Raw genomic sequence first — 27,756 nt, forward strand, 5'->3', positions numbered from 1 at the left:
ATTTTGAGATTGCTTTTTTCTGTTGCTGGCTTAGACAGCTGTAAGTCTTTTTTAAAATGGTTGACTCACATTTCTTTTCTAGATATGTTTTCATAAAACTTTTACTGCTAAAATAGAATTGATGAAAAAAAAAAGGCAGGGATAAGATTAGCTAATATTGTCCTTACATCAATGCTCTAAACTTGAGATATTTATTTTGTCTTAAATTTCTATATAAGGCCATAAAATTCAACTGGGTATTGATCATAAGATGATGTCAGCTGTAGAAAAAAAGGTATTTAAGGAATGACTGTAATATTTTTTCTGTCTGAAGATATAACATAAAAAATTTGGTGCACACTGAATAACGCGTGTCTTTGGGCTCATAACAAAATAATGTCATCCAATCAGAAGACGTGTTACATCCAAAATTAAATTATTAATAATTAAGGCAGAATTTTGTATGCAGTTTATTCAACTTTTAAAGCATGAACAATTTATGAAAATATAGGATTATCTCCCTTTGGCCAAAACAGAATACCCGTTATGAAACTGAAAGAGATGTGTTTATCTGTTAAATGAAAGTACTGTTTATTATACACTGTATGAAAAACAATAAAATGGCAATTTTAAGCATTGTTTGCTTTCATTCTTCTTCTGAATAAGATGACACAAATAATATTATTTATTTTTGCAGAAAAATTTCGAGGAAGTGATGTTAAAATTCAACAAATTTCAAAGACCAACAGATTTCGATCCTAAATTAGGTCTCGTCCAACGAGAGTTGAGTAATATTGAGGAGAGATTACATTTACTGGACATTAGAACAGATGACCCTGAGGCATTACAGAGTACTCATGATCACTGTATGGTTAGTAACAGATTTTTAATAAAAAAAAATGGGGGGAGGGGCATCTTCCAGTATAAACTTTAGGAAAAACTACGGAGTGTTTACAATATTCAATTTTGTATCAACCAATTTCGGCAGTTATGGGAATGATTGTAATAACAATACTGTCTTTTCTATTATTGGCTTTATATACACTAAGTAACTTCTTTTCATCATTGTGGATACACAGAATTTTGAACACAGTTTTAATCAATGCATACATACTCACTTGCAATTCTGTGATAAATTTCTAGCACATATGCAAAAATTGAATTTAAATAATTTCCTGATATAATCAACTGTTAAAAAAATGGTTACATATTTTGATTATAAAATGATGAACCATGATCGGGCATAAAGTAAATAAGAGATGAATTTGTGCCATATTAATAAAATATTTACAGTTTTGGCATTTAGATGTTTTTAATATGGTGCAAAAAGACTTTTTCCTAATCAATTGTTTAGAAGAAGATATTTTATTTCCAATTGCTGTATATATTGAATTGTAAAAATGTTTTGTATTTTTCTAGAAATTCTACAAGACGATGAGTGAATTGAAGACAGAGGTTGAACATGTGATAAAGACAGGCAGACAGATTGTAGAGAAGAAACAAGTTGATTTTCCTGACAAACTCAGTAAACAGTTGGATGCTATTAAACAACTGTATAATAAACTAGGAATACAGGTTGGTATATTAAAACTTAATAGAAATATAAAATAATATTAATGAACCTTTCATTTGATGTATTTCATGGCTCCCAAGTAGAACTTTATTACAGTATTGCAGGGTATTTTTTTAGCATCTTATGTAATTGTTTCTAAATTTATTACCTGTTTGCTCAGGTACAATATGAAGAACCTAAACATTAATTTTTGTGTTTGCTTATTTGTATTTTTCAAAATTATTTAAGGAAAATAGGCATGATAAAAGAGAAAATGTTATATTCAAATCTGTTGAATTTGTGTTTTTATATAGGTTACAAAAGGAAAGAATACCTTGGACAAAGCCCTAAAGATTGCTAAAAAGTTACACAAAGAAGTAAATTCTATACAGAAATTTATAAACACAGTGAATGAAGAGTTGGATACAAGGGACAAAACTCCCATTGCTAAGAATTCAGAAGCTACCTTGTCCTACATAATTGTAAGTATTTAGTGGGTTTTTGAAATTTTAAAATCTTATAAGAACTCTCTTGTGTAGATTTGATTTTTCTTACAAGCAAAATGTTGTATTGTGAACAGGTGGCTAAGTAAGGTTAACATTTGTTGTCTCTATCAGGCTATATGTTTCTTGTGCAAAGTGTGTTTATTATTATCAGAGATTTCAAATACACCTGTTCAAAAAATGTTTTATGTTGATACATATTAGGTTGGATTTAATCAAATCTATACTTGGATTATTATTATTGTCGAGCCTTCGACTTTAGTCGAAAAAGCGAGACTAAGCGATCCTACATTCCGTCGTCGTCGGCGGCGTCAACAAATATTCACTCTGTGGTTAAAGTTTTTGAAATTTTAATAACTTTCTTAAACTAAACTGGATTTCTACCAAACTTGGACAGAAGCTTGTCTATGATCATAAGATGGTATCCAGAAGTAAATTTTGTAAAAATAATATTCCATTTTTTCCAGATTTTACTTATAAATGGACTTAGTTTTTCTGCGGGGAAACATTACATTCACTCTGTGGTTAAAGTTTTTTAAATTTGAATATCTTTCTTAAACTATACTGGATTTCTACCAAACTTGGACAGAAGCTTGTTTGTGATCATAAGATAGTATCCAGAAGTAAAGTTTGCCAAAATAAAATTCCATTTTTTCTGTTTTTTTACTTATAAATGGACTTAGTTTTTCTGCGGGGAAACATTAAATTCACTCTGTGGTTAAAGTTTTTAATATTTTAATAACTTTCTTTAACTATCCTGGGTTTGTACCAAACTAGGACAGAAGCTTGTTTATGATCATGAGATAATATCCAGAAGTAAATTTTGTAAAAAAAAAAAATCATTTTTTGTGTATTATACTTTTAAATGGACTTAGGTTTTCTGCTAGGAAACAACACATTCACTCTGTGGTAAATTTTTTTTTAAATTTAATGACTTTCTTATACTATTTTAAATTTGTACCAAACTTGGACAGAAGCTTGTTTATGATCAAAAGCTAGTATCTAGAAAGGATTTTTTTTAAATATTTGGTACCTGTGTATCTGTATTTTACTTATAAATGGACTTAGTTTTTCTTTCAGTAAACATTACATACAGTCTGCAGTTAAAGTTTTTAAACACTTATTAGATTCATAAACTATCCTGAAATTTTTACCAAACTTGGACAGAAGCTTCTTACAATCAAAAGATAGTATCAAGAGGAATATTTTTATTGATTGTTTTCCACATTATTGTTGAGCCTGGGAGTTACAGCAAAAGTAGGCGAGACACTGGGTTCCGCGGAACCCTTATAATTTTTTTTAGTTAAACTTTCTTGGTATATTTTGAAGAAAAAAAATTTGTTTTTTCTCAAAATTCAGTTTAGATACAGAATTAAGCAACTGCATACAAATAGGAATAACTAGAAGATATTTCTGTACTTAACCGAAGGTAGTCTTATATTTTACAGTCACAATATTCCAACTCTCTTATATGTAGCATGAGAAATCAATTTGTGACAATAAAATCAATGATTGACGTCGGCAAGTATAGAAACACCATACATTTATTCCACAATACTACATGATCATTTATTCTATGTTGTGTCATGTGTACTATTGTTTTTCTGTTTGTCTTTTTCATTTTTAGCCATGGCGTTGTCAGTTTGTTTTAGATTTATGAGTTTGACTGTCCCTTTGGTATCTTTCGTCCCTCATTTATTCATGCTCAAATGATTTTTTGATTTCAGTCTGTTCAGGAAGAAATGACAAAGAGTCAGTCTAAACTGCCTAACACCAGAGATCTGGTATTCCAGTTACAAGAACTAGCAGAGGACGAGGAATTATCTGAAGCTAGACAAACTGTAGAAAATCTGTCTGAACGATGGGCTGTACTAGCTGAAAGACTAGTTTACAGACAGGGGCAGATACAGGTATGTGATACATAGATATAAGAAGATGTGGTATAAGTGCCAATGAGACAACTCTCCATCCAAGTTAAAAAGTGTAAAAGTAAACCATTATAGGTCAAAGTATGGTCTTCAACACAGAGCCTTGACTCACACCAAACAGCAAGCTATAAAGGGCCCTAAAAATGGTTTGTGAAACTATTCAAATAGGAAAACCAACGATCTAATCAACATAAAAAATGAGAAATACTTATGAAACACATCAACAAACAACAGCTACTGAACATCAGATTGTCCTATTGAAAATTTTTAATTATTGAAAAGTTTAGATTAAACTATTACTGTTTCAATTTGTGAAATATGTATGGTCGATTCAAAGTGAAACTACGAAAAAAAATGATAATATGAGAGATGAAAATCTCTTTTTATATTGTCCATAAAGTTTTTATTTGGTAATAGAATAGGACCTCTTCTTGTATCATTGCTTCTTTTTCTCTGTTTATACAACAAAAGTTAGTAGTATGGTATTTTATTGAAAACAACTTTCAAAATTGTGTTTGTAGGCAGAAGTAGCAGCTTTAGAAAAGCTGTTTATTACCTTCCAAACAGCCATAATGAATGTAAAGGAATGGTTAGCTAAAGCTGAGAATATTCTGACCACTCAAATACCAGGTCACAGTCAGTTCTCAGATGCACAGAAAGATCAATTTAGGGTAAGTAAAGTAAGTTGTGATTGTTTTCACAAATAATCAATTTTTATGTTAAATTTTGTGATGGCAGACCCTAGAAAATGATACATTTTAATATCACAATTTTGGCAGTTATCATTTCACTATCTGATGACATCACACTGTACTCTAGGAATTCTTATTTCCGTACCTTGTCCTGAATAAATCATGAAAACCAAGTCGAGCAAAAAGGTTTCAGTTTTCTTAATTGTTGTTCTCAATTAAGCAATATTTGATTATTATTTCTATATATATGCCTCTATCAACAGAAAGTCTACCTACACAACATTAAGGAGGTGTTGGTTCAGCAGTTCTTTATTTATAAAGTTTATTGATTTATAAACTCGGACTTTAAAGTTTTTAACTGTTCGAATGTCATTAAATGTTTCCATCTTTGTTTTGTTTTTTAATGTAGAGACTGCAGATGGAAATGAACGAATTGGGCAGCCAAGTAGATGAAGTCCGTGAAACGGCAATAAATATAATGAATCGTAGCGATAGATACCATAAAATGGTGGAACCAGAACTGACTCACTTAAACCAAAGATGGGAGGAGGTATCCCAAAAAATTAAGGTAGAACTAACAAACGTAACATCAGTGGAGGTAGTCAAGAGAGTGAAAACTAACATGCTTTAATTAAAAATGGGATCAGGTGGTGATAGTAGGAATACCATTTAAAAAGATAAACTAAATTTACATTTTGTTTAAAGCTTCTTTTAATAGTTTTAATTTTTTACATCATGTTCATTGTATGTCATTCTAGATTTAAACAGGCCATATGAGCAGATTTTAACTATCAGTGTTTTAATATCTCCTAAGCTGCCAGGTGAAGGGGCTAAAAGGAGTAACGGAGAATATAAGCCTGTATCCCATGTGAAGCCAAAATAGCAATTATATTATACTTAAGTGTCCTAATTTGTACATTTATTACTAATCTGATCTTCATTTTAGGCCTCATATGTCCTGTTTAGTTAACCAATCAAATTAGTCAGTATATTTCATTTCAATAAAATTTAATCCTTGTACATTAAAGACAACATCAAAAGATCAATGTAAGAATAAAAAAACTTTATTCAAATAGTTTTAGGGGGTGGGGTTGAACTGCTGCAAGATTTGGTTATCCTACATTGATTTTTACATATATCATATGGGTCAATCAATTTTTCCCAAATTAAGTTAAGAGGGGGGGGGGGGGGGTCATTGAAAAAACTATGTGAATTAAGTTTTTTATCCTTCATTGAACTTTTAATGTTGTCCCTTAGATGATACAGAATTTACAGACATTTGGATAATTAAAAATTGTATATTTCAGGATAAACAGAAAGCTATGACTGTGATACCAGAAATAACGGAAATCAAACGTGTAACTGTTGCTCATGTGTCATCATTACCACTTCGTAATTCATCTCCCGAACGTAAATCCAGAACTCCAGACAGATCTCGCTTTTCACCAGATCGTTCATCTGAATCCCCGGAGAAAGCACCTACACCACCTAGACGAACGTCTGCATCATCAACACCTCGTAGTTCTGTCTCACCAACTTCACCCATGTCACCATCACGAATCACCACTTCACCATCATTTAGTGCACCATACTGTGATATTACTGATGAAGAATTTCAAGAACTTTATGATAAAGTGTTGAAAGACATTGTTGTGTTTGATCATAGTCTAGTCAATAAAGGGGAGTTAACCAAATCTGAAGCTACAGGAAATGTTGAACATATGATTCAGGTAATGTCAATTAAAGAATCTTTACAAATACATATTTTCCTTACTTACTAATTTTTGATAATAGATATAATTGAAGAATAACCATGTCACATGTTGAATTACCAGTTTATGTTTTAAATGTGAGAAAATAAAGTTGCCATCTGATCAAGGGGCGATAATTTGAATTTTTAGTTTCTCTGATACAGATAATTTAGTTAATTTTATAACTTACAAGTGGTTATTTTTACCAATGTTTGTATTTTTTCCCCCAATTTAATACACATTTGAATAGGGGTTAAATATATTGATGTATTAAACTTTATTTGGGGATTTTTATAACAAATAATGAACCAGATAATTGAAGACTTATACATTATATTATGATTTTTTGTAGTTGGACTTTTTTGGTAGTTTTATTATTTCTGTCAGAACAAAATATGGATTTTCATGTTTTTAAATGTTGTTTAGCAAATTAAAGCGCATAACATGACACGAGTAAGGGAATAAAGATTTCAGATAAAAATTGTAGAAAAGTTACTATTATAATCTTTTGCTATAATCGTAATTTACGTACATCAACTCTAACATTTTGCAGAATATGGAAGCTGAAGAAAGACAATTACAGGTTTCAGTGAGTGATGTATCTGACAAGGGCAGACAACTCTCACACAGTATTGACTTGTCAGATCATGATAAGGCTATCCGTATCTATAGACAAGTGGAAGATTTGAAGGTAAGATAAATGTTTTATACACATTTTCAGGGATAAATTTGAAGCACAAATTTAAAGCCATATCTTTAGTACCACTCGATGACAATTAGGGGGTCTACTTTCAATATATTTGTTTATATATAAAGTCGTGGATTGTATAATACACTGGCAGTAACTCATTTATATGTTTTATATCCCTCTAAAGGTGAAGTTAGACAATAATTTTTATGTCTGTAAGAACATTATTGTTAAAGGGTATTTCTTCTTTTTGGGTGTTGGGAGGAGTAGCTTAACGAATTCAGAAAGCTTATACTCAAAAACAAATAATATGTATGCAGTCATTTTGACAATTCAAACCCAATAGAAATATTAAAGGAGAAAGAAATAATTTCAAATTTATTTTAGACCAAGTGGAATAGTGTAAAGACTAGTTCTGAAAACAAGAAACATACAATGAGAGTTGTCACACCTAAATGGGTTCTTTTTAATGAAGATCTCCAAGAAATCCTTGCTTGGTTAGACAACATAGATCACCAACTTCAGTCAGCAGATTCTCAGAAAATCAAGGTAAATGTTTGGAATTACAAGATACCATGCATGGCATGAGTGTGTTAAACATTTTTCACTTTCCATTTTACCTGTGTTACCAATGAGGAAAGCAAGTCTAGTAATGTCTCATATTTATCACTCCATTTGAAAGATCATAAGTAAAACACTTTCACCAAACTGTCTTGACTTCTATTTTGTCTACAACTTGAAAATGTTCTATAGTAGATATGTAATTTTTGCATTTGCCATGCATCCCTCCTTGTTGTGTCAATTGTATAAAATGTACAACACATATTGTACAAGGAAATCATCCAATTTTTCACATCTCCTTTTGAAGGAAAAGGTTTAGATTTGGTATGCAGCTTGATAGTGTTAAGGTGGTACCAAACACTTTCACTAAAATTGATTTGGCTTGTTTAATTTTCATAAAATTTTGTCAAAGTATTTACTTTGAGACTATAATTAAAATATAAAAATTTTGAAAATTTTGAACCAACCGTTTTGTCAGAAAAATTACACTGGTTATATAGCAATTTGACAAACACCAATTTTGATAATTGAGAAGCTTAATATTCCTTCTACAACACAATGTAATTAAAACGTTTAGCTAACTTTACAGAGTTATCTCCCTGTAGTGTTAGGTACCACCTAAGGCACAGCATGTATGCAAATTTTACATCAGTTCTACAAGCACTTTCTGTCTGTCAATAGTTCTTAATATTTTTCATCATTCAATTACATTGACGCAGGTCCAAATCCAGTATTGGTTATGTTTATGAGTGTTACCAATTTCAGGATTAAGATTGCTTATCGCTTTCTATCATCTACTTTGAAGTTACACGAGAAACACCATTGGTGCATACATGTGAACCTGACCCGACGGGAGTACAAAACTCCCGTTTTCAGGGGTCTCCTCCCGTCCTCCCGTTTAGGAGAAAAAAACTCCCGTGTATGAAATATTTCATGAATGAAAATTTTCAGCCGCCATATTTGATCATTTCTTACTACTGTACAGGTGTAATTGACACCTGTGTTAAATTTTACCTGTACATCAAAGAAGATGTATAATTATATGGCCTCACTTGACAGCTTGGGTGTCATACATACTGGTAATCAACGATGTTTACCTCTGGCTAACTGCCGTTGTGTTAAAAAAAACGATGTGTATTGGGAATATTGAAATACATTTTTGTTACTTCCCTTTGTTTTATCCTGTTTTCAGTTATTTTGCTTTTAAAAATGTAAATTGTAAAAAGACTATAAATGATTAATATTTTTATCAAATAATCATAAAAGGATGTTGATTAAATGAATTTAAATGTTTTTGGACAAATAAAAAAATATAAATTTATAAATTAATTTTGCAATCTAGACCTCCTTTCAAGAATGAAATTGGAGTTTATATATTAAATCTGTTTATATAAATAATATTTTATTTAGCTAGAAATAGCAGAACAATATACACTGGTCTACACTGAATAAGTCTTTTTAAAAAGTTTTCATCAAATATGACTTTAATAATGCTGAAAAGCCATGCAGTATCACTGTAAGTAGTGTTTGTTAATTTTATAAATATTTTATGATACTGCAAATATACATTAAGAGCTTATTTCTTTCTTATTTGTCTATACATTTACCAATGATAAGGAGATGGAGACATGAATAAAAATCTATACAGATAAGATGAATAAATCCAATGATTAATTTGCAAGCAGTGAACAATCATTTATCAAAAACAAAACAAAACAAGAAACAGATTCTTCTTAATATTTTAATTTATTCAAATAGAAAGGCAATAAGGGTACATGTACTATAAACATATAACAATTTGATGGATATTTGAAGAAAAAACACAATTTCTACATCATATGGTTACAATTACGACAAAATTTATGTCGATAAAAAACCTCCTGATCTGAGTCCTAATCTCCTGACCAAAATGTCCAAATCTCCTGATCTGAGTTTCACAGTCCATCACATGTATGTTGGTGCCACATGATGTGAAGCAGGCTCTGCTTACCCCTCTGAAGCACCTGAGATCACATGATCTGGAGCAGGATCTGCTTACCCCTCTGAAGCACCTGAGATCACATGATCTGGAGCAGGATCTGCTTACCCCTCTGAAGCACCTGAGATCACATGATCTGGAGCAGGATCTGCTTACCCCTCTGAAGCACCTGAGATCACATGATCTGGAGCAGGATCTGCTTACCCCTCTGAAGCACCTGAGATCACCCCTAGTGTTTTGTGGTGTGAATGTTGCTACATCTTTTTTTTTTTTGTATTTTGTATATTGTTGATTGTCATTGGTCTTTTTATTTTTAATCATGGCGTTGTCAGGTTATTCTACTTTTGAATAGTTTGGTGTATGGTTTTTATCCCTCAAAGGCAAAAACAGTGTTAAAAGAATAAACAGTAGCTCACACAACTTTAAACTCAGTAAGTTGTGTTCACAACAAAAGCAATGCTTGTTGTTAAATTCTAAACAGATTTTATGATGCAAACATACTTTAAATACATCAAACTGTCACTGACAAGGAGCCATTATTCAGAGTTTTTTGTCCATGAATTAATTAACTCTAATGATATTGCCAATACAGTAAACCATTTTGTGAAGTCTTTCCTTCAAAGTGAGATACTAATTACAACTTCAAAGTCACTGCTCCATGATATGATAGACTACATTATGGAAGGGTAAAGTAATTAATAGTATACAAATGTCGTTAACCGTTCAGATATTAAATAGAGGTACACTTGCGCATGTAGAATCGCTGCAGAAACGTGCAGTTTTTTAATTGATCACAGATTTTTCTGGAAATTGAGTCAAAAGTGGTATTAATCTAACCCTAGATTTTATTACCAGAATATGAAGTATTTTAATGAAGAACTGACTTGTTTGTGTCATGAATTGTAAGATAGAGTAAGAGATATAGATAAAGGCAACGGTAGTATACTGCTGTTCAAAACTCCTAAATCCATGGACAAAAAACAAAATCGGGGTAACAAACTTAAACTGAGGGAAACGCATTAAATATAAGAGGAGAACAACAACACAACATTAGAATGTAACACATACACACAGAAATGGACTAAGCATTAGATAAAATCCATTGAGCTGTGTGGATAAGCAACCTTGAAAGTATATAAGTAGTTGTTTATAACAGTAGATATTTGAATGCTTCTGATATTGATCTTATTTTTAGACATGGTCTGAAAATGCTAACTAAAAGATATGCTTTGATATGCATACAAACAAACTTCTATAATTTCTATTGACTTACTTGGATTAAAGCTCCAGTTTTTACATTAATTATACCCCCCCCCCCCAACCCCACCCCCCCCCCACCCCCACACCCTTCTAAGTTGGAGCTATGTTAAGCTCACCTTGACCTTTTGTCCATTTCATCCAACAAATATTTTTGTCAGGAACTTCTGAACATAAACACACTATATTTGGTCAGCAGTTTGACATGGTTGTTTTGTAAGAGGAAGATGTGATTGTTTTTCACATTTTTCATATTTCCCTGTTTGTCTATACTTTGAAGTACAATTGGAGGTATGCTTAAAATAAAAACTTCACTTTATCACTACTTGTCATTTGTTTTGCATTAACTTTTGAAAATAAACTTCTTTGAAACCACAACAAATGTTATTCGGAGATTGAGACTTCATGATTAAAAGTTCATTGGAAGAAACATTTAACAAACTAGGATTTTTTTCTGGTTTTGTCAGTGTTTTTTTTTAAATTTGTATTTGCTTAAGACATAATGGGGAATTATATTAAAAAAAAAATTTCTAACATCTATCAGTTTTTAAAGCAATTGCTTTCATGCCGTCGCGTATGGCCATCTTTGTGACCCAGATCAGAGACTCCGCCCAGATCAAGCCATAGTATTTTGTTAAACAGGCTCCTGGTCTGTCATTCTTAAACACCTATGTATGTTTTCTAATGCAATACATAGCTTGAAACTTTTGAAAAACGTTAGTGGATTTAAGAAAGTTCAGCATACGTTCTTGTAGATGTATTTTTGTATTTAGGGGGACAACCGTTTCACTATCAAAAAAACATAAACGTCCGAGTGAAAAAATGCATTTTTATACCTGAGATTCTGTTTTCCGTTCGTACGATGTTTCAACAAAATATGGAATCATTTCAGTTGTTGATTTAGTATTGAAAATTTGACTGAATTATCTTTTATAATATACGGTTTTATATGTTTAATTGGTGTTTTTTTAAGAAAGAGGTCAGGTGCTCTTGTTCATTCATAAAATTGTCGTTCATTCATAAATTTATCGTAAAATAAAAATCACTACACAGGTAATCAGGTTATACGTAGTGTCAAATGATTACCTGTAATCTAAAAATAGACAAAGTTAACTGACCTATTTTGTTGATTTGTTTGCGCAAATAATTTGGAGGAACGAAACCCTTGTTGAATCACATAACAATAAGTTTGTTTTCCTTTTTTGTCATAACTCCGTAAGATTTATCGATCACCTTACTAATGAAATGGACCCGTCCAAAAGTGATAGATGCCAAGTCCAGATGAAGAGATATTTACAATTTGGAATTTTCTAGTTTCATAGATTAAAAAAAGTACATCCTTTTTGGATATCATATTCAAAACTGGGTATGCATGACAAATGATGAAACCATTATCCTCGTCTTTCCAATGGACGAGTCTACTACGTTTGTTGACCCTCGACGGTCCACCGTGTTTGCAATTTTATTTCACATGTTTTCGAAATATTGAAGATCATTTTCACAATGTTTCCTGAAAATTGGATAAATATCAAAGCAACTTAGAGCTGTTTGTTCTTGTTCGTATAATGACGATTTAATGTCATGTTTGTCTGTGATGGCCCCTCTTTTCGGGATTGCATGAGAATTATAGTTATCTCGTACCGCATGAGAATGACACATATCAACTGAGCAATAATGTTTGGGACTTAGTTTTTAAGAAATGATGACAAAGTAACATTATGAAAATATTTTTAGTCAGCTGAAATATATATTTATTTTTTACATGTTTATGTCTTGTAAAATATTTTGTTTCTTTCCCGTTTTTCAACATTTGCGTCTGGAAAGTTGAAATGTTTTAACTGAAGTGTTAAATTTAAATTAATTATGAAAATTAAATCAATAAAGGAAATTATTGCCCAGTTACAAACACTACTAGGGGATAATCCATAATAATTTCTCTTGGAGTTTATATGTTTCAGCACATGTATATTTGACCCCAACTTTAGCCTGGTAAACGTGTTGTCTCCTTGTGAAATATAAAACATATTAAAAATGACTTTCTGCTAAAGTCTTTAATTGATATAAAGTTAAAACCTTCTTAATTCTCACTAGACAACACTCCTGTCATGTTTAATTATTAAATATATGTGGATGAAAAAAAAGTCCCCAAAACATAAACATGGCAGCAATTGCTTTTACAGCCTTTCAGGCTTTGATTGCTTTTCTAATTTAAACATTTGTGTAATGTTTTCACTATAGATACCCATAAGTTATTGTATTGGATCTATTTGAGAACAAGTTCTTTTGATTCATCACCCAGATTTTGTATGCATCTTAATTGCATGTAATATATAAGGCAATGATACCCTTTACAAATGGCCATTCTTGAAAACCCATTCCAAACATATAGAAATCAAAATTCAAAATGGCCACCATCTGTAGTTTCTGATTATTTATAGTACTGCAGCATATACATTAGTGTCTGTAAAGATTTAACTCCTATTGACTTGAAAATGTGCTACTGAACACACTGAGTTTTGACATTTTTATATGCATCATGCATGTTTTATAGCACCCTGTGTATTGTTAGATATTTATGTATCTTTTATATTATTATTTATCTATCTCTCTTAGGAACTTGATATTAGTTTATATTTTATCTGAGATAAGCTTACTTGCAGATGTATAGACCAGATGTTCTTTTGCTTATATACACCTAATGTATTGAAGGATATTTTTTTTTACACCAGACAACCAAGAATTTTTTACTTATTTCTAAGTATTCTTGCCATTTGTAAATTAAACTTAAAGCAAGTGTAGTACTGTTTTTGAAGATGTGTGCTAAGATAAGTTTTTATGTGTTAATGAGCTTATGCCATTTATTAAGGGGTTCCAATTAGAAAAAAAAACATTGTGTGTACTATTCTGACTAAGAATAAAGTATAACGTTATGCACATTGAATTTACATTACTGGTTGAAAGTTTAAACTTAGTAATATTCCTTAGAAATTGCAACTTTGTTTTTTTTATATTTGAAATGAATTATTGACATAGAAAGTAAAAATCTGAAGAAATGTCTTAATTTTTTTTCGGCACTAAAATTTAATGGAAAAGATAATTTGATTATCCAGAATTTGTTACTATTTTGTAAATTTTGAGCATATGATATTAATGAGTTTTTATTGTTTTTATTGTATCTCTTCCACCTGTGTAATTATGCGAGGTCATCATTACTATATAATTATTACCCAGATCATCATTAACAACTTCGTCATCTGCCAGAATTTGGCAGTCATGTTTTATCTTCAGTGTCTTCTGTTGTAATGGTCGATCTTTTTTCGTTTATTCAGTGTAGCTATAGTAATTTTATTTAAGTGGATTTTCGGGAGTGGGTAGCACTTCAAGGAATAGTTTTAGTTGGTGCATTATTTCGTAAACCTATAGCCACTGTAGTTTTATTTTCGTATTTAGATTTTATAAACATGGATTGAAGTTTTTCCACTAGTTTATACAAGTTATTATATATGTTTAGAAAATCAAGTTCTGCTGGTTGAAATCATAGTATATGCATTTAAGAATGTGATTGATTCTGCGTTCAGTAAGATATTGATTCCGTACTTAAATTCTGTATTTAAGGATAAGAAAAAGGGACATTGGAAAACAGTATAGTATTTTAAAGAGAAATTGAACCGGCAGCTCACCTGTTATAATAGTAAAGACTTTATAGCTTATTGTTTACATCTTATACAACGTTGAATGTTGCATAACACATACATTTTATTTCAAAAAGGGAAACGAGAGAAGCAATATCAAGAAGTCTGTTAAACTCATCTTCTATCCAGAAATAAGAACATTTATTTTTTATCTGTTGGAAAACAAGATCATAGACACCTTGTGAATAACAGGCCAGGTGATTGTTGCTTATTCTTGTCAATATCAGCAAAATAATATCACAGAAATGAGAAATGAACCGTTTACACAGAAAGAGAATTCTGTGTTTTATCTGAATGATATCTCAGGTGTGTTCTATTCATCAGAAAAAAGTGGTTGAAATCATTGGAATATGAAGGTGTTTATCATTTGAATGGAGAAGCAGTTATGCAATTTTGTAAGAATTCACCTTTTTCATTAGGAGTCAAAGATAGTATACGATACAGAATTCAAAGTTATTAAAATGTTTGAAATTTATCTAGAAATTACAGTTACGACCTTGATATTGAACTTTGCTTTATAAAAAAAGAGTTTTCTGTGATAACTGTAACTGAAAACTGTTTTAATACTCGTAAAATATGCATCATATGAAAGTTATAATTTTAGGAGAAAAATTATGTTCTCATAACTTCAAAGGATAAATCAATGTGCATCATCAAGAGGAAATAGATTTAAGAATATATTAATGGCTGAAATGCACATTTTGATAATAAAATCATGCAAATTTATTTCAAATGGAGATTAATCCTTTAATAGGAAATTATTCTTTATTGCAAGTGATTAACATTCGTTTTGTGCATTAATATTCCTGCAAGAAAATGTGCAAAAAGGGAATTACAGAAGTTGCTAGAGGATAAAAAATATTGTGTACAAAGAATTTATTTTATCTGATAGTTTTAAGAGTTGATGTATTCATTTTACTTGATTGGAATTGTTATCCAGTTTAAAATTATTTGTGGCAAATATTCTAATTAAAAGTTGCCATTAAAGCAATGAGTGACTTGGTGACTCTTCTAACTGCTGTAGTTATTCTTATGACATTACTTCTTATGTGCTTACTGACCGTAGGAATTGGTCTTGGTGCTTGGCTTCTAAAAAATGTAGGTATTCATATTGTACTTCAAACATAGTATACATTTTCACTATAAAAAATAATTTTCCAATGATTATAAGGATTCTGACCCTTTATTCCATGGTTCACATTACATCATGGAAATGTTATAGTGTTAGCAAGGCATTTTGTCCAATGGACACATATTCTTATTTAACCAACATAAGATATATATGTAAATAAAAAGGGGGAGGGGGATCTTTGAATAATTTAACATTGCCAAAATTATAAAGATAAAAGGAAAAAAGTGTTTTTTAACAAGACTTTTAATTTCATATCATTTTATGCATTGCTGTGAATATAAGTTTGAATGCAAAAAATAAGTCAATGTGCAGGAGATCTGTGCGACAGATCTTAATGATAATTACTGTTGACTATGTATCATACATATGGCATTGATTTAATTGTTCTTCTCATCAATATGATGTATCTGTTGCCGTTTTTATACAGTATGAAGGAACAAGAGTAAAATACAAAAGTCAACAATAAAATATAAACAAAAAAAACAGAATTTCATTATTCATTTCCAACTGAGAGATGGGCCCAAGTGGCCGATTTGTCTATATACAAAACTTAGTTATACATTACCCACTAAAAGATGGACCATGGTGGTGGATTAGTCTAAGTAGTCTTACTACTACAGTATATCACAAGCCTGTCAACTCTGTGATTGTGAGTTAGAATTGTGAAGGTGGCATTTGTGCTCGACTCCAAACTTAATTAACTAGGATTGTTAGTTTACCTATGGAAGGTGTGGTTCTCTCTGGGCTCTCATATTTCTGCCACAAAATAACAATTTAGTGCTTAATGTGGTATTAAACACCAACCAATCAACCAATCCACTAAAAAGATCAATAAAAACACTCATTCTTAACAAAAAAGTATTTATGTATAAGATTTTTTTCCTTAGATAAATAGTTTGAAACTAATTTCTTGTCTTGATCACTATTTCTTGTCTTGAGTATTTATTTAATATCTTAAAAGCAACTTACTTAAAATATAAACTATATTTGATAAAAGATATTTTAAATACAAATTCACATTAATGTGATCATATGAATATAGTTTATCTTTAAATATTCATATAATAGTGTTTTGTCTGCATGAAAATTGATCTGAATATAGTAGCTTTGCAGCTAAGGTACAAATTACAGTGTAAATTGCAAACTAACAGGTAATGATTTAGAAAAATTGGAAATATTGCATTTTAAAGTGTGGAATAATGGAAGTTGAAATGTTTCTCTAAGATTTATCGGTTAATAGATTTCTCACATGTTTTTGTAGGTAATGAGAGACATCACTTCTTATAATCTATCCATATTTTATAAATAAAATTGTGATGGAAATGGGGAATGTGTCAAAGAGACAACAACCCGACCATAGAATAGAAGCTTACTAACATCAAATACTGATTGTTGTAGTTTTTCTTTTCTTTTGTAAAGGGGGTGGTTCAGGTAGAATATCCTCAGAGACCCATTTGAAAGTGTTCTCATTTGAAACAGTTGTATTGAATATAAGAAAATACATGTTCAATGATCTATGGTTTTAGTTTCATTTAGTTAATGAGATTAAGTTATGTTGATATAGCTAGAGCATTAACCTTCGAGATCATTTGGTCTCTGGTGAGGATTTGTTTTATTGGCAATTATAACTATCTTCTTATTTTTATATTAATTATTCCACTTGATGACAAAAAGGCAAAAATATTCAAAAAGATAGGTGAATGCATGATAACTGAAGAGTTGGCTAGCCCTTCTTCTTATCTTTTAAGTAGATTTTTGTGGTCTATTTTTACATATGCACAAACAATGAAATGATTTTCTCAGATGCTAATGTCGTTGATGCACACGATGAATGCCAGTATGAGACCAGAAATACCAGTAATTTTCAGGGCACAGTGCAAATCTTTTAACAGTATAACTATTCGGCATGTATACAGACTTATAGAAACCTATGGTTCATTAGTAACATCGTAAAGTGGTAAAGCCATCTTCTATCTCTTCTTTTTCCCATGTTGCCATTTTTTGCTGTATCTTGGAAGTGTAAATTATTATACCAGTTATTAAGTATCTCCGATATCTCTGACTCAGCCTTATTACATAGTTAATTATTTATTTCATATTCTTTGTTAATAAGATCATTTACATGATATTCTTTGTAACTTTATTGCACTGTTATCTGAACTGCAGGTGGTTGGGTCAGGTATGGCAAATTTCAGTTTTTATACGCCCGTCAAAATTTTGACAGGACGTATTATGGTATACAAATGTCCAGTGTCCGTCCGTCTGTCCGTCCGTCTGTCTGTCTGTCTGTCTGTCTGTCCGGCGTAAACATGTCGCACTGTAACTTGAGAACGACTTATCCAAATTTCATTAAACTTAACATAGTTGTTTCTTATGATGGTCAAATGATCTGTATACTTTTTGGTGAAAATAAGATTAAAACTTTTTGAGTTACGGCACTTTGTAACTAAAACAGGGGTGTGGTTTTTTTTTTCACATGCCGCACCGTATCTCAAAAATGATTCTTGATTATGGCTTAAAACTTTTAACACTTCTTAGTTATATTAATCTTTATATCTGTATACTTTTTGGTGATAATTCAAAATTTTATTTTTGAGTTATTAAGTATTTTGTAAAGAAGGGGGAGGTTTTTTTTTACATGTCGCACCTTATCACAAAAACGATTTATGATTATTGCTTAAAACTTTACACATGTCTTTGTTATATTAATCTGAAGATCTGTATACTTTTTGGTGACGATTCAAAATTTCATTTTTGAGTTATTGAGTATTTTGTAAAAAAGGGGGAGGTTTTTTTTACATGTTTTGCCGTATCTCAAAAACAATTTATGATTATTTCTTAAAACTTTACACACTTCTTTGTTATATTAATCTAAAGATCTGTATACTTTTTGGTGATGATTCAAAACTCTATTTTGGAGTTATTGAGTATTTTGTTAAACAGGGGAGGGTTTTTTACATGTCGCGCCGTATCTCAAAAATAATTTATGATTATTGCTTAAAACTTTACACACTTCTTTGTTATATTAATCTAAAGATCTGTATACTTTTTGGTTTTGATTCAAAATTTTATTTTAGTGATATTTAGTTTTTTGTAAAAAAAAAAACAGGGTGGGGGGGTTTCACATGTCCCGCTGTGTCTCAAAAACAATATATGGTTATTTCTTAAAACTTTCTCAGAAACTATTTATGATTATTGCATAAAATTTCCACACAAGACGTGGGGCGTATCATGTGCTCATGGCGCAGCTGTTTATTATGGTTGCCATGTTACCAAGTTTCAGATTTATTCAGGCTTTCTGCACATTTTGATCAAATGAGAGACAAAAACTCACCTATCTTATTAGTTGCCCTGAACATGCAGGAAATATTTGCCATTGGACATTAAGCAACAACCAATCAATCAATCAATCTACCAATTGGGCCCATGATCTGCATGGAACTACTTGTTGGATAAGTTAGTCATCAGACCTTCTTTCTGTTATTTGATACTTTTAATATTTTAATAACAAGTAGGGTTTTTTTTAAGCACAGCTAAGCTGTAGATTCTTTTTTATCTAAATGTGTTTCGTCTTTCATATTTTCTGAATGAATGTCCTCTCTTCTCAACAAAAACACTTTTTTCCTTCTGTCATTTGAAATAATCTTTTATTTTCCTTTCTATTTAGATTGACTGGTAGTTACACAATAGATGGATTCAGATCATTTAAAAATTAATCAATAAGCAGTCTTTTTCAGTGCACTAAGTTTTGACCACAAGTTCATTATTATTTTGGAGAATATCAATTTTTGTGGATTTCATTTGATGTAACTACAATATTAAATGTTGACCAATGGGCAAATATTATATTGTACTCAGTCCAGTGGTGGGTCCAGAACTTTTCCTAAGGGGGGGGGGGGGGGGGGGGGGGATTGAAGCATATTTTTACTCTATCCACAAAAATTAATTAATCAACAATAAATAGGCAGCTTAAAACAAAATTTTGCAGAAACAGGTGGCTAATACTTAACCGAGTTTTGCTGGTCACTATTGCCTTAGATATTCTAACTTCAGTCCGAAAAATATTTTTTATTAATTAATTTTGAATGATCAAATGAAAAAATTGAACAGAAGAAAACATATTTTAATTTGACATTAATTTCTTTTTCGCAGGCTTTTGAAGATGAACTGAGGAAAAGACAAACAAACTTCAGTGCTATTACAAGGAAAGGGGAACAACTCTGTTTAGAAGGTGCTAGTGAAATAACTGAACCAGAACTTCATAATATAAGCAGACGTTGGAATGAAGTTGACAATAAAATAATTTCCTACCGATCTCCTGTTCGTGATGTCAGTGTTTCTGACAAGGCGAGTCCTGTTTGGACTTCTCGGCCATCATCATTATCATCGTCTCGTAAGGAGTCATCTTCTTCACCATCAAGATTTATGTTGGATTTACAAAAATTATTGGATGAAATTTCACATATTCAAAACACTTTGAGATCACCAGAATTACATGGAAAAGAATTTCAAGATTTGTCACAACAAGATGCCATATTAAAGGTTTGTTTTTATGTTTCTAGCATTGTGGGTGTTTAACTGATATATTGTTTGTAAGGTTTTAAAGTCATTTTCCCTTTTGGCTTTGACATGGAGGCTTGTGTTAACTGGTGACTGGAACCAGAAAGCATCTGAAAAAAAAAATGACCTTCAGCAGGAAAACTGACATTCCAAGTAGAGAACATAAGGTTGCAGTCTTGCAATTGACTGCTCAATAGGCTTACAGGCAAAACAGCTGATATTTGAAAATAAAAAAATAAAAAATGCTACATAGAATAACAATTTCATGTTCATATCATGTATGTACTAATGTTAAATTGTGATTTAATCCAGAGAAAAAAGTGGGTCATGCCATGAAGAATAAAAAGTTACGTAACCCTGAAGTCAAAACATTTTTTTCTACTTTCTATTTGCTGTTTTTACTAGGTCGCACCTGACTTCCTATAATCATGATATCCTTCCGCTTTCCTGGATTGATATCCCCCAAAAGATGCAAGATTTTTTTAAGTCTATATATATATGTTTCAATTAAGCATAAACCTATAATCAAACAGTAAAAATTGAGTTCAGAAAAAAATCAGAAAAAAATGCACTATTTTGTTTCCCTCCATGTTTTGACATGCATCGGAAACTGGAGTCGTAATACAAGACTGGTACCATAACTGCCACGAGCTGGGTTTTAGCTCCTTTATTCTGTAGTTTGATTAAAGGAAACACTTCAAAATATGGAACTTACAAAAAATTTTAAAAAAAACATAACATCACCAACAGAAAGTTTAAAGCAAGAAAAACCCCTAATTTAATAAAAGTTTGTGATGTTTACATTTCAGATGTGTATTGAAGTTTTATATGCTACATTATTTTTGGCTGAATCTGTCTGAACAAAATTATCCAATCATCATTATTATTTTATGTTGAGAGTTACAGTGAAGTGTTGCTTTCATTAGCAGTATGGTGCCTATTAACATAATTAAAGATGTGCATTCTTTTGAAATGTTTTGGGAACAAATTAAGCTATCATCACTATCTTGATTAAATCAATTATACTTTCATATTGAAAGGACAGCTGCCTGTGTGTAAAAATGAAAACAAGCTGTGTCAAGCTTTTTGTTGGTCCTAATCCAAGAATGGTACATATTGTAATGTCTGCTGCTGACACTTTTGGCATTTATGATAATCTACCTGTTGCATACAGCATTCTTTATTGTCCACTAGTATATCTTGTTATACATGGGGAGAATGCTTGTAAAGATTAGGATCTGTTGTACAAAGATATTGTTTGGATGTCCAGAATCTTGTCTAGATTAAAGATGAAACCTTATTTTATAAAAAAGAGATGTGAGATATTTGATCATAGAGTTTGAGTTGGTCTATCAAGGATATATTTCTTTGAGTAAATATTTGAAATAAACATCAAATGAATAATATAAATTATTCAAAATTGTATTTTTCATCAATTTGTTACCTTTTAGAAGAATTAAAATAAATTCCTTTGGAAGTGTGGGGGAAACAGGAGGTTTATTCAGTCTACTTCTTCATAATACACACCTGTTGAATACTCCAGTGCAGGGGGAATCCAGCCATTTAAAAAAAAAGGGGGGTCCCAACCCAGGATAAAGGGAGGGTTCCAGCTATATGTCCCCATTCAAATGCATTGATCGGCCAAAAAAAAAGGGGGGATCCAACCCCCGGAACCCCCCCTGGATCCGCCAATGCAGTGGTGTATAATTCGGCTCAAATACTTTTATTATGAAAAGACTATACATATATATCACTTATTTCAGAAAGGCATCAGTTGATATACTTTCACCTTGGTGTTTTTTTAAAGTAAGCTGTGAAACAGTGGTTATCTCAAGATGCTCTCGAGGTTCTTCTGTTTGCTTTAATTTGTAATATTTTATTTAGTAATTACCAGGTGTTGCATCTATTTATAAATACTATACAACCTTGCTTATCTCATACCATTTCTAATATAAAAAATGCCACTTCCCAGGTGATATCATTTAGTACAACAAATTTTATGCATGTTAATTATAAAATAAACTATGGAAAAAAAGCATGCCAATTTCAAAATATTGAGATTTTTTTTTGTATGAACAATTTTACAGACTTCACTGTTTTCTGCCAAAAGGTTACAAAGTTGTCATGCAGTACTCATTATCCAAATGAAAACATTATTCATATTAAACATTTCCCAATTTTATGTTTTTTACGGTAACATCACTACTGTTAGTTTCCAAGCATCAGAATACAGGCTATAAGGAATGCATTGATTTTCTCCTTGTACTAAACCACAAGAGGCTGCGTAATTTAACTAAGACTTATATTTACAGAGAGTCAAGTCTGATCTACAGAAATTAAATAACAGAGTGGAGAAGATAGAAGAATTAAGATTGGAAGTGCTGCCACAATGTACGGTAGATGAGGGGAGACAAATACGAATAAGTCTAGAACAACTCAACGCTGATCTACGACAGGTTAATGATGACTACGACATTAGTTTAAGGTATGTGAACAAATGTTCTTAACTGCACCCCATTGCTACCAGGGGCGGATCCAGCCATTAAAAAAAAGGGGGGGGTGTCCCAACCCAGGACAAAAAAGGGGGGTGGGGTCCAACTATATGATCCCATTCAAATGCATAATGCATTGATTGGCAAAAAAAAAAGGGGGGGGGGGGGTTTCAACACCCAGAATCTCAAGGGGTAAAAATGAAGGGAGGGTGACACTTAATAGAATGACAAGGGGTAGGAATGAGAAGAAAGGTAAATATAATGGTGGAATGAGGAGGAAGGGTGGGGTTCCTATTAGCTTCTCTGTATCTGTCTATGAGTAACAATATTTTCATGCATGTATAGTCTTCACACAAACAGACACAATTGCTTATTCATTGATTACACAGGTTTTATTTGTATTGTTTGATTTTTTTTATGTGACATTTTATACTTAGTACACAGAATTGAGAATGGAAATGGGGAATGTGTCAAAGAGACCATCAAGCAGACAACAACTGAAGGCCACCAATGGGTCTTCAATAATGCAAAAAAATACTGCTCCTGGAGTCATGCAAGTCAAATTCTAATTAACAATACATGTACCTATGTATGGGTTACAAACCTTAATTTCTGCATACTGTCAGCGAAAAACACATGCATCAAAATCAAATCATAAAAGTAATTTACCCAATTTTATTTATAAAAATATTCACCTTATAAAATGTGGAAAAATATTAAAAGACATCTTTTATCTGTTTTAAAAGGCAGAAGATTATAAATATTTCTGCTCCATTGAAAAGTTGTTAAAATCAACATATTCATCATAACTCCACTGAACCCCTTGTCATATGTATACAGTATTTGAATAGGGACCCACAGAGATCAATTAGTTAACATATCTTCTTTATCATACAATTTATTCTGTAATTCAGTAGAATAACATGGTATAACATGTTTATGTTTTTTATATAAAATACTTCTTTGTTGACATTTTTTTAATATTTGATAAGTTTGTTGTTCAAGAATGTACACGGTTACGTTTTCAGCCAAAATATTGGCAGCTCGAACGTTTCAGCCAAAAAGTTTTGAAAAGTCAGTGTTTTGTTTCAAAGACTTGGATTGCTATATATCATGAAAAATTTCTGGTCCCTTTATCCATTTTACTCTCTTCTTTTTGGTAACTAAACTAGACGTTCTCAAATGGTATTGACATAATCCTAATGTACTAGTCATAGGTGGTAGGGAAGAAATCAAAAACTGATAATAATTTACAGTATTAAAGGATTTTATTCTGAAGTCACATATCAAAGGATAATTTCAATAGTTTTACGTGGAAAACTGGTTTAATCTCCATAATTCAATAAGTCTTTCTAATAACATGTATGGGTTGTATAACTTACATAATTTTGTTTTAAATATCAAAAATATATTCACAAATTAAAAAATTTAAGTGAAAAAAGGTTATTTATTGGCACATAAATCTCATTCCAGTTAAAGATTATAATTATAATTAAATGCATCTTGATTTTTAATGAATTTGACATAGTTTAGCTTAGAGGTTGTAAATAGCAAGCTAATCACAACTTTAATCCAAAATTATTCATTCAGTTTTTCGATCGCCCCTGGGGCATTGTTTGTGTCATCTTATCTTTTCGTCAATACCATTTTTGTTTGATTTTCTATATAATGAACAAGTTGCATATTGTCAATTGTAATTATGATCTCGGTCACAAGTTGGGCGGGACATAGACGACACTTAGCGATCGCTTCATTTCCTTCATTCATAAATACCTGTATAGATGATATTAGATACCCTTGTACATGTATTAGTTTTTGAATGGGTCATCAACTCATGTCAGTTGTTCAATGATTAAAATATTTGTTTATTGATAATTCTTAATCTGTTAAATGAACGATTTTACAAATATTCAACAGATATATTACTTTATTTTGGATATATGAACATCTCTTATACAAACAATTAATTTAATGACATACAATACATTGAGATATTATATATATATTGGAATGTTGATAGTTATCCATTTACACATCTAGAAATCAAGACAACATTGATATAATGGAATGCTTGATAAGCAATATTGGAATCGTATAGATTCCAAAGTAAAAAAACATGGAATAAATTTGAATCGTTTCTCATCAGAAATTGACTTTATTGAACAAATTCTACTACACATTGAAAACTCTACAAAGTGAGGACATAAATTTGTACAGTCTGGAAAAATTATAAATAGTGACAGTTTGATTTCAGAAAGAAAAATGTTCATAATACAATATTTCGGATTAAAAAAGTTTTATAGAAATCTGTAACAGTGTAATATGATATTTATGTGCTATAGATTCTTGGGAGTATTCAGCAATTCTGAAATATTGGACATTGTATAATACATAAATTGTCGCAATTCAATTTCCAAATCTTTTGGGACTTTCTAGGCTTGATTGATGAAAGGAGCATAACTCATGCTAAATATAGATTTATAGATTTTTTCACCTGAAAATAAGTTAAGTTGTAATTTTTATGTGTGAAAGCGTCTCAAAATGGTAAAAAAGCAGAAATAGAAATTAACAATGGACCATTGAAATTTGAAACTAAAAGGATATAAAAATGGATTTAGTTAACATGTGATTTGAGAGAACCTTTTATCAATGCCGCACCAAGATGTAAATTTATTTTTAAAAGTGGATTAAAGATTTAACAACCAAATTTCATAAAGATCAGACAGTATATATATTTTATTGTTTCTCACATATCCTTTTATTTAAAAATTCTCATGAGGTTTTGGAAACTTGATCTACGGAATTGACAGATAATAAACATTTGTATTGACATGTTAGTAAACATTTGGACAGATATTTCCTCATACATTGATAGCCTTTTATGGAAATAACATCATATTCTGATCTAAAACTGACATGGTTATTTATAACATAGGAACAGATCGATCTGGATGAATGGATATACTTTGGATTTATTTTATTACAACTATAACTCAAATGCATTTATTCAATAGATTGAATTATCATGTTACTGTTGAGTTCTTGTAATAGCTTCAGATGTGTGCCGAAAATCTTAACATGTGTAAAGAAAATGTGGCATGTCTATTATTGTGACTGACATTAGGAATATTGGACAGTACATAAACTTTTGATTCAGAGAAAGAATTTATTACATGCACAGATCTGCCAGTAATAATTACTACATTGTTACATGTGCCCCAATGTGCCAGAAATAATTACTACAAGTGGATTTTTTGTTTACATGTTTGTTTACAATAATTAGGTGTATATTATTAACATCCTAATAATCATTGTCAGAATGATAGAAATGTAGAATTATGGCTAAGATATTACATGGAAGACTTGTGGTCCCTAATGATCCAGTGCTTCTCATGTAAGTGTATAATTACAGCTGATAATATGGTCTCTTATGGCCTTCAATTTCTCATGTCCCTGTTTATAGCTATAAGATTTTTTTTGTGATGTTACACAAAGGATGTCCAATTTTTTCCCCTTCAATCCTGTTTAAGAATTTCCAATAATGATAGGTGCAACATGTGGAGCAGGATCTGCTTACCCTTCAGTATGCATGAGATCACCCCCAGCTTCTGGTGGGGTTTGTGTTGCTAAGTCTTTATTCCTCTATATTGTGTTTTGTGTACTATTGTTTGTCACTGTTTGAATTTTTCTGTTTTAAGTATGGCATTATCAGTTTATTTTCAATGTATGAGTTTGACTGTCCCTCTGGTATCTTTTGCCACCTCTTCTTTAATACGTGCATACTGCATGTGATAGCAGAACGTACATATAAAGACTATACTGCATACATTTTTCTGATCGGATATTGCTCCAAACAAATAGTAATGATTGAAATAAGTAATTATGAACTGTTTCTATTGTAGGAGATGGACAAAAGCTGCAGAACAGTGGCAGCAATTCCATAGTGATCTGAAATCCTTGTCATCATGGTTAGATGAAGCAGAGTACAAACTTAAAACCATCACCGATAGTCCTGACTCGGATGCTGTTTATAAGGTAAACTTTGGTTTGGTCAGAATTCAGAACAACAGTTGTGGCTGTTACATGTTCAGCGGCAAATTAAGTACATTTTCAGGACAAAAACATGTAAATGTCATATGAATATAACCCTGTTTTTTACAAGACCAAAGTGCTGAACCAAATTTTTATCATGCTTATTCATAAGGTAACAGGTAAAATAAGGATATGACCGTTTACCTGGACACATTGTTCTGATTCATTCCGACCAGTCTTTACTAAGTCTCTTTATCCAGAATCCAGAATTGAAAAACAATATCACTTTGACTAGAAAAAATGTGAAAATGAGACTACATGTTAACATATGATTTGAGAGAGCCTTACAATTATATCATTGTATTGTTGGTTTGCTGTCTAGTTTATTTTGTACTTATTTATAAATCTATATCTGTAAAAGCCTAAAAATTAAATCATAGCACCATAATATCATACCGCCAGGTATGCAATATCATTAAATTATATGTAATATTCAGACCTTCAGGGGTACATGATAAGTTTGATTTATATGCAGTTTTCCTAAATTCATATCTTTATCCTGAAGATCAACATGTTTTTCACAGAAAATTATTAATAATTGATATAAATATGATATGATGTGCTATGGTAGTAGTTTCTATATTGAATTATTTCACAAAGAAATAGGATTATAATTGAATTATACACACCATGTTATATGAATGGCTTTATCTTATAAATTGGTTTCATGCAATGTTTTTGCCATTAAATTCATTCTGCTGATTAGAAAGGTTTTGGAAATATGCATGAAAAGGGGGTGTCAGTAATTTCATAATGTCTCAAATCCTTAATGTCTTGTGGTTAGGAATCACTTTAATCCTAAGTTAATTGCACTTTGCAATCCATTTGACATTATTATCAAACCTACATTAAATGGATAGAGTGTTTTTAAAAGGAACAAACAAAAATGTAAATAAATA

The 27,756-nt window shown here is 31.1% G+C and overlaps 1 protein-coding gene across 4 annotated transcripts in view; it reads left to right on the forward strand.

Annotated features, from left to right (window-relative positions):
• Positions 1-27,756, forward strand: part of LOC134687435 (dystrophin-like) — a 201,749-nt gene that overhangs the window by 99,750 nt on the left and 74,243 nt on the right. For all 4 annotated transcript variants that reach the window (XM_063547729.1, XM_063547730.1, XM_063547731.1 and 1 more), the window contains 12 exons: positions 677-850; positions 1,399-1,554; positions 1,846-2,013; positions 3,762-3,944; positions 4,484-4,633; positions 5,064-5,222; positions 5,962-6,384; positions 6,959-7,096; positions 7,481-7,642; positions 19,866-20,255; positions 22,586-22,758; positions 26,668-26,800. In XM_063547729.1, coding sequence (XP_063403799.1) covers positions 677-850; positions 1,399-1,554; positions 1,846-2,013; positions 3,762-3,944; positions 4,484-4,633; positions 5,064-5,222; positions 5,962-6,384; positions 6,959-7,096; positions 7,481-7,642; positions 19,866-20,255; positions 22,586-22,758; positions 26,668-26,800 — 2,409 coding nt within the window. The remainder of the gene's footprint in view (positions 1-676; positions 851-1,398; positions 1,555-1,845; positions 2,014-3,761; positions 3,945-4,483; positions 4,634-5,063; positions 5,223-5,961; positions 6,385-6,958; positions 7,097-7,480; positions 7,643-19,865; positions 20,256-22,585; positions 22,759-26,667; positions 26,801-27,756) is intronic.

This window comes from Mytilus trossulus, chromosome 10 (assembly GCF_036588685.1).
Source record: "Mytilus trossulus isolate FHL-02 chromosome 10, PNRI_Mtr1.1.1.hap1, whole genome shotgun sequence".
Classification (NCBI taxonomy): Eukaryota; Metazoa; Mollusca; class Bivalvia; order Mytilida; family Mytilidae; genus Mytilus; species Mytilus trossulus.